At 33.3% G+C, this 14,167-nt stretch overlaps 2 protein-coding genes across 2 annotated transcripts in view; one reads left to right on the top strand and one right to left on the bottom strand.

Annotated features, from left to right (window-relative positions):
• The window catches only part of TRO (histone H3K4 methyltransferase TRAUCO), a 5,137-nt gene extending 3,178 nt beyond the window's left edge, over positions 1-1,959 (top strand). The window contains exon 2 of the mRNA XM_085702986.1: positions 1,271-1,959. Within this exon, the coding sequence (XP_085559112.1) occupies positions 1,271-1,779 (509 nt within the window). The 3' untranslated portion in view covers positions 1,780-1,959. The remainder of the gene's footprint in view (positions 1-1,270) is intronic.
• Positions 1,960-2,497: 538 nt separating this feature from the next.
• LOC146931499 (ABC transporter G family member 15-like) lies at positions 2,498-10,757 on the bottom strand. Its single transcript, XM_085702985.1, has 9 exons — positions 10,252-10,757; positions 7,187-7,266; positions 6,332-6,793; positions 5,351-5,473; positions 4,631-4,759; positions 4,236-4,520; positions 3,872-4,144; positions 3,389-3,496; positions 2,498-3,038 (listed from the first exon to the last, which is right to left on the bottom strand). Exons 1-9 carry the CDS (start codon positions 10,499-10,501, stop codon positions 2,682-2,684), a joined length of 2,067 nt encoding a protein of 688 aa, XP_085559111.1. The 5' UTR covers positions 10,502-10,757; the 3' UTR covers positions 2,498-2,681.
• Between the last annotated feature and the right edge of the window lie 3,410 nt (positions 10,758-14,167).

Below are 14,167 nucleotides of genomic sequence, written 5' to 3' on the forward strand. Positions count from 1 at the left end.
AGAGAGAGAGAGAGAGAGAGAGAGAGAGAGAGAGAGAGAGAGAGAGAGAGAGAGAGAGAGAGAGAGAGAGAGAGAGAGAGAGAGAGAGAGAGAGAGAGAGAGAGAGAGAGAGAGAGAGAGAGAGAGAGAGAGAGAGAGAGAGAGAAGATGAGAGACTATGTCCAAAAGCTTCCACCCCATCCGAGAAACTTGCAACAGAGATGAGATAGAAGTGTGACCAAAAGTTTTCTATTTCTTCAAAACATATTTAGCAAGACTGGGTAGGATTATGAAAACACCATCTAAAGCTTGGCAACCGTATGTTGGGGGTGAGGGCGCAATTGGCAGATGAGGAAATTTCTTCAAAATATATTTTTCGTTTTTTAATACTTTTTCAAATGATAATACATTCAAATCTACTGAATGCTGTGTTATTTTATCGATAAATGCTCTTAAGTATATTGATTGGCTTAGTCATGGGTATGCCCATTTTTCGATAAGTGAGACATCTAAAGCCTCCCATGCATTTTTGGCTGGTGGTTAGAGTTGTCAGACAGTAAAACCACTAATACAATATGCAAAGGTGATCGTAATTTGATCTTGATTTGATTCTATGGGCAATGCTGCTGCCACATTTCTATCTTAGTCTTAGGGTATGTAGCAATTTGAATTCCTTAATCTTTTTCAGAAACTCGATATCCATCCCAAGAACCAACTATCCGGGGGAACCAACCCCGCCATCCACTAGCGGGGGGGCCAATTGAAACCATGGCAAAGCCCTGTATGGACTGGCCCATTGAGTTCCTTAATCTGAATATCTGAATATTCACTATTGGAAGTTAGGTGGTGCTCGCCATTGACTGCTTGGGATGGGAACATCAATAGCGTGGAAAAGTGGATACTGTCAGAGCCCATTAGTCATAAATTCATAATATATAGGGTGCATTAGATACACAACTTAATTGGGCGCTTGTTTTTTTAATTGCTTATGTACATATAGTTGTAAAATAAATGAGAGAAAAATTCTGCTTTGAACTGTGTATGAACTGCCTCCGTAAGTTGCTTAACTTGTTTTAGAAAGGTCGTGAAAATAAGCTGAAAACAATTAATAGAATACAGTTAACTATTTTCATAAGCTCTTCATACCTCTACGATTGAAATGTTGTTTATGACCATTGAACAATTATATTCCTTGCGTACAGAACAACTGTTACATTTCCTTTGCTGTAAGTTGTATCTTGAGTATGGAATGAAAATTCAATTGGTTTCCAATATTCTCTTTTCTGTGCAGGAAGTGAGATATCTTTCTTCAAAAATGGTGTATGTCAAGGCGTAGCTTTCAAAGACCTCTATGGCGGTCGTTACTATCCTGCTGCTTCAATGTATACTCTTCCCCATGAACAAAACTGCACAGTTAAGTTCAATTTTGGTCCGGACTTCGAATTTTTCCCTCATGATTTCAATGAACGGCCAATTCCCAAGCCAATGGTTGAAGTTCCTCATCATGGTTTTGAAAATCAAGTTGAAAATGGGGCGTTGACTGAGAAGAAATCTAATGGAGAGTTGAATGAGAGTAAATCAAATGGAGAGTTGACTGTGAAGAAATCAACAGGAGAGTCGACTGAGAAGAAATCAAATGGAGAGTCGACTGAGAAGAAATCAAATGGAGAGTCATACGAGCAAAAATCAAATGGAGAGTCGAAGGAGATGAAATCAGATGAAGAGGCGAAGGAGAAGAAATCAGATGAAGAGTTGAATGAGAAGAAATCAGATGAAGAGGCAGAAGAGAAGAAATCTTAAGTGTAATATGGGCTACAGTTTGTTGCCAAGTATTTTTTGCTGCACAGATGGATGGGTTCATATTCTACTGTAATTTTAGTTGATATTAAATTAAATTGATTTACAAATGACTAGGTTAGTGGTGTAAACTTATGAAGGGGAGAATTCTTAATATTATTAAATCCAGGGGAAATTCTTATATTTCAGAGGTCTACTAAGATATTTTGTAGTTTGTTTGGGATTGTCCTTTTCACCTTTTGGATATTTTTGCCATATCTATTTTAAAGTCACAAATGCATGAATCATTTTTTGATAACTTCTCAAAAATAAAACTATCGAGCTAATTCATATGATATAATTAAGATCAGGCTCCTGATGAAATGATATCACTAGGGGAATGCAACAGTTGCCTACTTGCCTTGATATAAGAATTGCCAAAAGCTCACTGTTAGTTGCAGAACAGGAACTCTGGTACATACATGGACAGTATTGCAAAAATGTGAAAAATAGTAAAAAGTTACCAACAGTAAACAGTTAAGATGTTCTTTGATTGTTCTTCCTTGGCATTCAACCCCAATGAAAGAAAAGTTAAATTTGTCACTGTTGAAACCTGGAGTCCATATATTCATGTACTCAGGCCTCAGGGATGACCCAAAAGGCCAATAAAGTCCAGAAAATTTAAAACAGTGTTGTTCCTTCTGAACATGGAGTGGATGAAATATATACAGTGTTGTTAAGATTTAGGAAAATCACACCCTTGTTCTTATGAATCGTAAGTAACAATAGCATTGCGTGTTCATGTATCTTATATTCATGTCAACTATAATATAAAAACACAGTGTTTCCAAATATATAATAATAATAGTATTGTGGTATACATGGTATGTGAATCTTATGTATTTGTATCAGGAAACAATGCAATTCTAATGAAATGGAGAGTTCAGACCCTCTTGAGAAGACAATGGATGCAATGGTTGGTGTCTCTTGGAAGCGAACGATGGCGTTTTCCTGAACGATGCCCGCTTCTTGATACGTTGCAGTGTTTGCTTTGTGTAGATACTGTGAAGGAAAGGTACAACTCTCTCCTTAATTTTGAGAATGAAGAAGAAAATAACTCTATGCAACATGAGGATGAAGATGACCACAGCTAGGTCCCACCATTTTGAATAATCAACTTTCATTCCAAGCAGTGTTTTGAGGATGATCTCTCCTTTCAGTTTTGGGTCACCAGGTTCTTTAGGATCAAACTCCATCCCAATCATATCATTCTTGAAAGCTCCCTGCATTCCCCATAATCACTAAGGTTATGTCATACACAAACACATCAATTGTAAGTGGTTATCAAAAATATTTTGTAATGTCTTAAAATTTGTCTTTATAAACTCCCAATTATAGCTTATAGAAGAAGTCAAAAATACAAAGTTTATTAGGAGTTTACCCTCATTTTCTCTTTGATAGTAGAAACGATCTATACATGAACCCATATATGATAAGTACTCGTTAAATAAGTTCTTAATTAAAGCGTTTGCAAAGCAATACTTAAGTGGTAAGTCGTCATTTCACGTCCTTTTGATCGTGTGCTTCGGATTTTCTTTCTTATATTGTTTAATTTTGATACTCCTGAATTTACCTGCAATCCCCATGCTCCATAATTGATGTATGAAATAGGGTAACGCCAGAAGAATTTGGGAAGATCGCGGATCTGCCGGAAATAGCCAGCAGTCATCATCATAAGACCCTGTACACATGTATGTTTTACATTAGCAACCATAGTCGAGTTTAATTTTTATACACCGTTATTGTAAAAAGTTTTACACTGTCATCAAATCATAGTCAATCATATATGTGATTTTAAAGATAATTATGATTAAAGTCAAACGCTTTTAATGATCCGATGATTTGAGTTTAGTGGTTATGCACTGACGTTGTAAAATACTTTTACACCGTCATCTAATAGGAACTCACCATCTTGCCGGATACACCTATTTTGTAACCATCTTTTAAAGATAACTATTATATACTCTATTTCTATTAGACGTCGGTATAAAACTAGTTCACACTAACGCTAGATATCTTTTTTTACTCAAAATATAAAGGTCGATGATACACTTACAATATAACCTGCTCCAATTATCAATCCCATAAGAAAATTGGGAACCAATGCAGCTATAATCATCATTGAGCTCTCCACAACAGCTATACAGCCCAAAAGATCCAAACAGATATACAAAAGATGTGAAAACTCAGATCGAAACTTAACCATGTAATATGTTATAGACCCTGTAGCAAATGACATCACTGCTACAAAAGGAAATGAAGAGAGAAAATTTGACAGAATGTAGACTGAAATTCCATAATATCCATTCAGCCTTTCTTTGTAGAAGACCTGCACAAGACAGAATAAAACATGTCTTTAATTCCGTCACTAAATGTTAGAGACGACAAAATATGCGTTTGCGCATCATTTGATTTGATACCTTCATTTCCTCTATGAATGATGGAAATCCTCCTATGGACATGAATGTCATGAAACCCGATATAAAAGCGCCACATGCTCCTCTTGCAAAAATAGCTGTATAACTTGATCCAACATCATAAAAGATTGTTCCGACACACAAAGATAAGGCGACATAGATTGTTAACCTTATCCAATAGTACCCCACATCTCTAGACATGTTCACAAAAGATCTATGAGTCAAAGTTGATAGTTGCTTCCACCATTTGGCTTGGCTCTTGCTTTTACTTTCATATTCATGTCCTTCCTGTAATTAATAACACGATTCGTTGGCCTTAATATTTTCATATAGTAAAAATGTTCATGTTATTTGAGAAGACTTAGGTTACAACATCCGATGAATAAAGGGATACTTACGAAGTTTGAGATTTGTTTGATTCTTGCTCTTGCACAAGTTGCATATTCTGACCAACGGTATTTCTCTATGAGTATTGCTTTGATTGCTGCTGTTGATAAGTTCATTGTTGATGGTGCCAATGTTGGTTCCTGCATTCAAACAGATTTTGAAGGAAGTGATAATGTTAAGGGACAAAAGTATTATAGGTGTGTTCTTATTTCAGTTTGAATAATTTAAAAGTAATTGATTCCTGAAATTCAAACATCGCTATCGGTAAGTATCACAATGCCTAACGCACTTTTGGAATCACGGTGAACTACAATGATTTTAACCAAAGTTACACTTTGAAGCTTCAACAAAAACTCACTGCGATTCCAAACAAGTGTCAAGTTCATTCACATCCGCATTTATTAAATTTGAGTCACATTTAATATATTCTTGGGAGAAATTCACATCCACATTCTTGAGTGAAACAAATACAGTACCAAAGAGAAATCTGAATATTGTTTCAACTGTTTTAAACCGCTCGAACTAGAATGAAACTATGTCCGAATTGTAGGCGGTGTCCCCGTTGAGGGGTCAACCGATTAAACCATCAAGTTCGGTTTTTAAAAAATTAATCTGGAAGCAAAAGTAAAGATAAAACAAAGAAGGAAAGAAGAACCTGAATCAATTGAAGGAACAAATTATTATAGAACATGAGAATTGGTTAATAATAAATAAAAGAAATTGTTATATACATGTGTTCTCCCAGAGGTCATCATAGTAGTTGTGACAGTATCAAAGTCTGAATTAATACAACGTAGGAAATGATCTGAAGGGTTTCTTCTACTTGGACATGGGAATCCTGCTTTGCCAAAAAACTGCATGTAAATAGATGGATATGTAAGTTTTTTTTTTTTGAAGTAAGATGGATATATAAGTTGAATGTACATACAAGTTGAATGTATTAAAATTTATAACTATAGCAACTTTTGAAAATTTTAATCTTAAGATTACTTTTTGTCAAAATTTAATTTCTTGCAATCTAGTTTGACTTTTTAAATAATATTTATAGTCTTACAAATTAGAATATTTACTGGTTGTATAAAGTGATCAAGTCATCAACATCAATACTCTTTTGTGCTTTCAAAAACTATCATTATACTTTTTTTTTTTTTTTTTTTTTATATGTAAGTATAGAATTTCAGGTCAAATTTGAATCTCATACATGTGAGAATTTCACACGAGGGATCTATTTGCATGTTTTTTAAATGGGGCATACATAAGAATTTTAATGGCACTTGCATGTGAATTTCTCACATGTCTCATGAGATATCCAAATCCCAAAACTTTGAGTTTGGAATGCATCCTCCCTTAAATGAAGCACTAATCATAGAAGCTAACAAGAGGGACCATAGTTATTATTATTTTTTTTTTGAAGGGAACAAGAGGGACCATAGTTCCCAACACATGAATAAATAAATGAATATTTCGTGTGTCACACATAGTGTCGCATTAGAAATATTCCACTGTCTAATATTATTTGTTATTTTAAAATACAAATAGAATATTTATCACGTTTTTCTCAATGTTATCTTTATTTATTAAAACTCTAAAAAAATCTTTATATCAAAGTAGTTGCAAATATATGGTGACTTGATAATGTTCCAGGGTACAATGATATTTTGGTCTCTAAAACGGTAAATATGAGAGGGAGAGATTGATATTAAAAAATGTACCTCAACTGCATTTTCAGCTGGTCCAAAGTAAATTGTTTGACCCCCAGAAAGTAGAAATAGATCATCAAATAATGCAAAAACCTCACTACTTGGTTGATGAATTGAAGAAATAACAGTTTTTCCATCATGAGCTATGTTTCTTAAAGTTTGAGCAACAAAATATGCTGAGGCACTGTCCAAACCACTTGTTGGCTCATCAAGGAACAAGAGACATGGCCTAGTAAGAATTTCAAGTGCTATGCTAGTTCTTTTCTTTTCTCCACCACTTATACCCCTTAAGTGCCAATTTCCTATAAGTCTATCAGCACAATCTTGAAGACCCATCTCCATAATTGTTCCCTCTACAATGTCATTTACCTCTTCTTTTGTCATTGTAGCTGGAAGCCTTAAATTTGCTGAGTAAGATATTGTCTCTCTCACTGTTAGTGTTCCCAACAATATGTCTTCTTGTGTCACATAGGCCTATATAGTGTTTGATACATAATAAAAACATATTATTATAGGACATTGTTACTATATATTTCTCCGTTTTAGATTTTTTCACATAGATTTTTTTTTTTTATAAATAAATAAAAAGAATATTGTGTACTCTTACAAAATTATTCTTTGGTTAATACTCATTATCATAAATTTATAAAAGAATATAAATAATGACTTGAAAATGATCCGGTCAAGATTAATTTAGGGTTAGAATTGAAGAAAAAAAAATGTCACATTGAAAATCAAAATGACACTTATTTATAACATTTTTTATATCATAAAAAGACATTCATTTTGAAACGGAGAGCAACAATGAATAATTAATTTTTTCTTCATAGAAGTGGATCATATGTATGTAAGATGTTTGTTACTTACTACAACCCCATAGTCTAATCTCCTTTTCTTTCCATTTAAAAGCACATTACCAGACATGATAACATTTCCAGCGAGTCTACCTGAAATGCAACAAATCCCAATTATATATCCAATGCATTGGTAATTTGTTCATAAGAAATTTCAATAACATAAACTAATCTAGTTAACAAATTCTTAATTTGTTCACTACCCAATGTCCAAAATAAGGGCTTAGGTTCTAGGACTTTAAATTATTAATTAGTATTCACCCACCAATTTTTGTTATAGTACATATATTCAAACATATATAAATATATTTAATACATGCTTTTTGCTTTGTTTGGATTGGACAACATTAAAAGTACAAGTACATGCATTTTGCTCATATATTATACATGCATTTTTTTTTCAACTAACGTACGTCCATGACAAAGAAGTCAAATATTAAATTCTCCCTGTCAAGAGTAGATGTTAGTACTATGTTAGTAGTTATGAACTGCCGCTGAATAATTGAAGTTTGTTTATCTTTAAGGATAAATAAAGTAGCATGGGTCATAGGAGTGTGAGTAGGTCTTGTTTGTTGGGCGTGGTATAGATGTTTATGAAGTCACAAATGCATTTTCATTATTCCCAATTCACGTCTTGAAATAAATAAAACAGTGTGTGTATGTCGCTATATATATAGATATAATATTCTGCTAATTTTTATCGATCTAAAAAAATACCAAGCTTTTGCTTCATTCTTTGAAGAAAATAAATAATTGAAGAATAATGTAGCTAGGTATAATTTAATGGCTTCATGTGCTCATCATTTTACATTTGATGATGAATCTACATCATTTGATTTCAACCTTGTACCGGCAAATTTAGCATGGACTTTACATATTTTAATCTAGTCTACTGTAGATAAAATGCTAAGGGAATGCAAAAGCTAATATATGAATAAAAAATAAAATGGCTTTCGAGCTAAATATAGTCATAGAATGGGACATAATGAAATGAGTAACTATAATGAGCAAAATGAACGTGATGAACGAAATAAAATGGAATGAAACCGAATGGGAAATAAAATGGAATGAAACCGAATGGAATTGTTCTTTTTTTTTTTTGGTGGTGGCCGGGGTTAGAACCTCGGACCTTGCATATATTATTATTATACATTGTCCATACCAACTGAGCTAAGCTCATAAGGACAAATGGAATTGTTCTTAATAAATTAAGACGTGGATTTGAAAATGGTTTATAGAAAGATAAAAAAATGCGCCAGAAGAAAGTGAAATAGAACAATATTTTGATTCTATTTTATCAAATAAAAAAATTTGGTCACATTATTTCAAAATTTTAGAAGAAATTTTACAAAATTCTCATTCTATTATTTTAAAAATGAATGGGATGAAATAAAAAGCTATAAATTTTATTCTTTCATGTAGAAAAATATAACAATAAAGATGTTATAAAGTAAAAAAAAAAAATATAGTAAAAGTCATAATTATAAATTGGGAGGCTTAACATTTCCAAATCTCTTTTCAGTTATATATACTCTTCAACATATCTAACTATGAGTTGATGGTAGATGTGTGTTGGCTTGGAAATGGTTCAAGTGAACCAAAGAATAAAATGTCAATCAACCACCGACAATGGGTTGTTTTTAGTGACAAAATGCTCTAATCCTTTAAACAAATGTTCAAAGAAACAATGATAAATTTTCTATTTTTAGTATGCTAACAAGTAACCAATGACACATGTTAATATTTTAAAAATATTAATATTTAATAACGATCGAAAAACAATAGATTTTAGAAAGTTCAAAACATTATAAAAGGTATTTGGACTTAAGTCTATTTTTTTTTTACAATTTAATTTTGTTGTTGTTAATCCTCCGATTTTTAGAGGATGAACCCTAGTAATTCAGAGGATTGCTTAACTAAAGTCAGTTTTGTTTTATCAGCCAAAATAATATGTTTTATTTTTTTATTCCAAAAAGAAAAATTAGATCCGTTTTGTATTAGGGTAGTTTCGTACCAAAATGCTTTTTGATAGAGTAGTGATATGTTGACCACTATATGTGGCACACAGCTCTTCTACCACCACACACAAATGTGACACGTGGCCCTCACCATCCCACTTAACACTCTCTTTTACGTGAGGTGAAATTACTAAAATGTCCTTTTACATGGGATGTATAATGGAGGTAGGGAAAAAAGAGTGTCAACATGACATTATTGTTTCAGATACCAAATAACAATCTCCGTAGATTTCGTGGTCATGAGAAGAAAAAAATTGCAGCAATTACTTATTATGTGTTTGGTTTCACATCTATGTCAATAGACTCACGTTTGCACACACTAGCTTCCCAAATTTTTTTTCTTTGAATAATCTTCCCAAGATATTTTTAACGTAAAAGCCACAAGCTCCAATTTATAGAGTATGGATTTCGCATGTTTGAGAGAGTTTGGACGCAAATCCAAACGAGCACTTGGTGAATTTGTTAAAATTTTAATGAGATATTGTAATTTTGCCAAATCTATATTTTGGAGGTTCTAAAAAATTAAAGTTATCTTCCCTAATTTTTTTTTACTGTTACCTTAATTTAGAGACATTGACCGTAATATCAAACATGCACATCGTCACTTTCCTATTAATTGCTTTCATTTGTTCATCCATATGGAGAAAAAAAATAAATACATTTTCTCAAACAAATTTCTTTGTATATATTCTTTTTTCTTCAGTAATCACGTTTCCTCAGGCCTTACTTCAGTTATAGGGTGATTTGAAGCACAGAACCCCTCATAGCAACAAGGATATTATATAACTCACCCCTTGGCAATATATAAAAGGGAACAAGATGAAAAGAGAAGACTTGGTTCATTTTAAGAGATGTATACATTTTAAAAACAATGTAGTTAGTAAAAAAGTGATATAGAGTTTTTATTTATATAATTTGAAGTGTGTTATTTAGTACAAAAACCAACATGAATGACCTAAAAATAAAAATAAAAATCATATACATAGAACGCAAAAGATATTTTTGAGCATTGATATTTTTCATGACTTGTGATTTTCATGGGGTAGGAAGTAAAACAAACCTGCCAAAGCATCAAGAAGAGTAGATTTTCCAGAACCAGATGGACCCATAATAGCCATGATTCTGTTTGGTTCAGCATATCCATTCAAACCATTAAGCAATCTCCTTGTATGTCCATTGCCAAAGTTTGGAATTACAACACTCAAATCTTCCCACACAAGACGCATCCCTCTTTTTGAACCTCTCATCATTTCAATAGGGTTGCTAACACCTTTACTATTGTCTTTGACATTGTCTTGCTCTATCTCCATTTCCTCAAACAAAAAAGTAACAAAGTAAAAATAAAGATTTTTAATAAGTTGAAATCTAAGAGAAAACAAATAACATTTTGCTTTGTGTAGCAAAATAATTTTCTTTGAGAGGTGGTGTAGCCAAATAGTTAGCTAGCTTATATATACACACACACACATGTACATGGTTCACGCGTGGTAAAATGGGTCACCACTCACTTTGTTTTTTTGTGAGGGATTAATTGTTACTATATGATGAGTTGCAATTATAGTTATTGTCCTCCAACAGTAACCAACTATGGAATATTAATATCGTTATTCAGTGATATGGGCTTTGCATGTGCAGGAGAATCGGTGAAAGACACATCCCAAGTTCAATAAAGTACTAACTATCATATTCAATATACATTACATCAATTCAAAATTAATTTGTCAAAGAAAAAATTATATACATTACATCAATTCAAAAATAATATGTATATATGTTTTTTTACAAGCAATAATAATATATCTATTTGATCTAAATTTTATATCTCAAGCACCACGAAAAAAAACCATATTCTGACTATAAGGTTAAAGGTGCATCTAATATGGACCTCTAAAAAATGGTCCAAAGATGCACGCTTACATATTAGATGCACATTGACTATGTACATTGTATAAGCAACACCCTCCTAGAGCCTCATTGCAATTGTATAACCTCTTTTTTTATTCTAACATGGTATCGGTAAGCATCGCGTATACTGATCCAATACCATAAACCTATCCCTACTGCCGCCGGCCTCTTCTTTTCCCTATACCACCCGCACCGGCCGCGATTACTCTTTCTCTCTTCTCGAATTCCAACGCTTAATCTGCCCACCATGTCTGATGACAACCACTCTCCCTCTTCCCCTACCAAAAACTCGACCCCCTCTTCTCACTCTGCCACTCCGGCAACAACGACATCATCTCCTACCCACTTTGCCTTCACCATCTCAAACATCACAAATTTCATTAAAATTACCTTGAGTATCGAAAAGGGTCAATATAACACACTGTCCGAACTTTTCAAAATCCATGGCCAATATAACGAGTTCATCAAGTCATTGATCAAATTATTCCAACCGAAGCTGCATCCTTACAACCAGAGTTTAACCAATTGTCCTATACATTTGTGACTAATCAATTTACAATAATGTTATTTTAAATATAGAGATATGCACACAATAGTCTAATATTTTGGTACAATATTTTTGGATTGAGAGAATAAGAAAGTTGATTGTGCTGTTAAATATACTGAAAATTTGTATTTTTTTACGAGTTTAACATTGAGGAAAGTGAATTAATTAATATTTATATAAAATAATCTGGGGCATTTTGTAAAAACCTAAAAGAGAAAGTTTTGAACTATTGAATCTTTTTTAGAAATTTCAAAGAATTGATTATACAAATTTTAAAGAATTATTATATTTATTTCCTTAACAAAAGTTAGTCTTTTCCAATATTAACCCACTTGAAAATTTGAAATGAATCTTATTTTTTCTTTTGGAGGGTAAATGAATCTTATTATTTATAATTTATAATTAGGGTTAATTGATTTATTTATTTATAATTATTACACCATGAACAGATTCCAGCCAATAAGAAAGAAGCACTTGTTACTTGCAGTACAAGTAACAATAGAGTAGTACAATCTAGTTAGTTTGTAGTACAAATCTGACTTGTATATAAACTCATGTACTCCATTCATTTCAATCTAATGAAAATAGTTCCAGTTTCTCAATATCATAATATGGTATCAAGAGCTTTCTGTTTCAGAAAGTTTGTTACGATTCAGTTACAAGCTTCCGCCATTGTTGTACGGACTTGAAGCTTCCGCCATTGTTGTGCGTTTTTGAAGCTTCAATCTTCGTCATTTTTCATTCTCCTTTCTCTGATTCTCGTTGAATTCGTTGTGAATTCATCGTTTTTTTTCTCAGTTTCTGGATTCTTTTTCCAGTTTCCTTATTCCTTTCTCTCTTTTCTTCTTCATCTCTGTTTCTCAATCATGGTTCGTCATCAACACAATGTTGACACAGAGTCTATTTTCTATGTACATCCTAGTGAAGGACCTAACACTGTCACTGTCACGCCTCTTCTCACCGGTTCAAATTATCCTGTTTGGAGCAGATCCATGCAACGAGCACTTGGCGCCAAAAACAAGCTTGCTTTCATTGATGGATCTACTCCAGAACCTGATGAAGAAGACTTGAATAGAACTGCATGGGAACGATGCAATCATCTAATCCATTCTTGGATTCTCAATTCGGTATCTCCACAAATTGCACAAACTATCGTTTTTCACATACGAGCCATTGATGTTTGGGAAGAACTCAAAGATAGGTTTTCTAAAGCTGACCGTATTCGTGTTTCAATGCTTCGTTCTTCTATCAATAATCTCAAACAAGGTTCCAAATCTGTACTTGATTACTTCACAGAGATGAAGACTCTATGGGAAGAACTCAATTCCCACAGACCTATGCCATTGTGCACTTGCATTCACCAGTGCAGATGTGAAGCCATGCGCTCTGCACGTAACTTTCGTTTAGAAGACCAAGTTATACAGTTCTTAACTGGATTGAATGATCAATTCTCAGTTGTTAAGACTCAAGTGTTGTTAATGGACCCTCTCCCTTCCATTAACAAAGTGTATTCTCTGGTTGTTCAAGAAGAAAGTAATAATACTCAACTTTCTTCCCCTGTTTCCATTGATGATTCAAATGTTTTGGTGAATGCTGCTGATACTTCTAAAGGTTTTGGGCGTGGTAAGAACAGTTTTGGTGGTAAAGGTTCTAGGTATTGCACCTTTTGCAACCGTACCAATCACACTATTGAGACCTGCTACCAGAAACATGGATTCCCTCCCTATATCAAACCCAAACCTTCTGTTAATGCTTCTTCTCATGAAGCATCTGAGGTTAAGCCTGTTACTAATGTTGCTGAGGCTTCTTCTTCTGTTCCCAATGCTGGTATAACTCAAGAGCAATACACTCATCTTGTATCTTTGCTTCAACAATCAAATTTGACTGCCTCAGCATCTCCTCCTGTTACTTCTAACCATGTCCATTCTCAACCTCCCACTTCCTCAGGTATAAACACTGCTTCTTGTTACTCTTTACATGTCACTAACCCTGTTTGGCTCATTGATTCTGGTGCCAATGAACATATTTGTTCTTCTCCCAATTTCTTCAATAAAATTTATGATATTTCCCCAGTCTCTGTCAATCTTCCTAATGGTCAAACAGTTAGTATCACTCAAGCTGGAAATGTTCAGTTTTCCTCACATTTTCATATTTCTCATGTTTTATATTCTTCTCAATTCAAGGTCAATCTTATTTCAGTTTCTAAGCTTCTTGCATCTTTAACTTGTACCATTTACTTCCATAATAATGGTTGTGTTATACAGGATTTGACATCCAAGAAGATGATTGGTTTGGGTGAGCCCTATGGTGGCCTTTACAAATTGAAGCTCCCTACAACTTTTCCTCCTTATGTTTCTATAGATTCTAAGTTTCCTCATTGTAATAAATCCACAAATAAGATTTCCATTTCTAGTTTAAATTCCAGTTCTTCTATTCCTTTATCTGCTTTATGGCATTTCAAACTTGGCCATTTGTCTCATCAAAGGTTGCATAATATGCATCAATTGTATCCTGACATCACTAT

The sequence above is a fragment of the Medicago sativa genome, chromosome 4 (genome assembly GCF_051527215.1).
Source record: "Medicago sativa cultivar Bolivia chromosome 4, Bolivia_mono, whole genome shotgun sequence".
Lineage (NCBI taxonomy): Eukaryota > Viridiplantae > Streptophyta > Magnoliopsida > Fabales > Fabaceae > Medicago > Medicago sativa.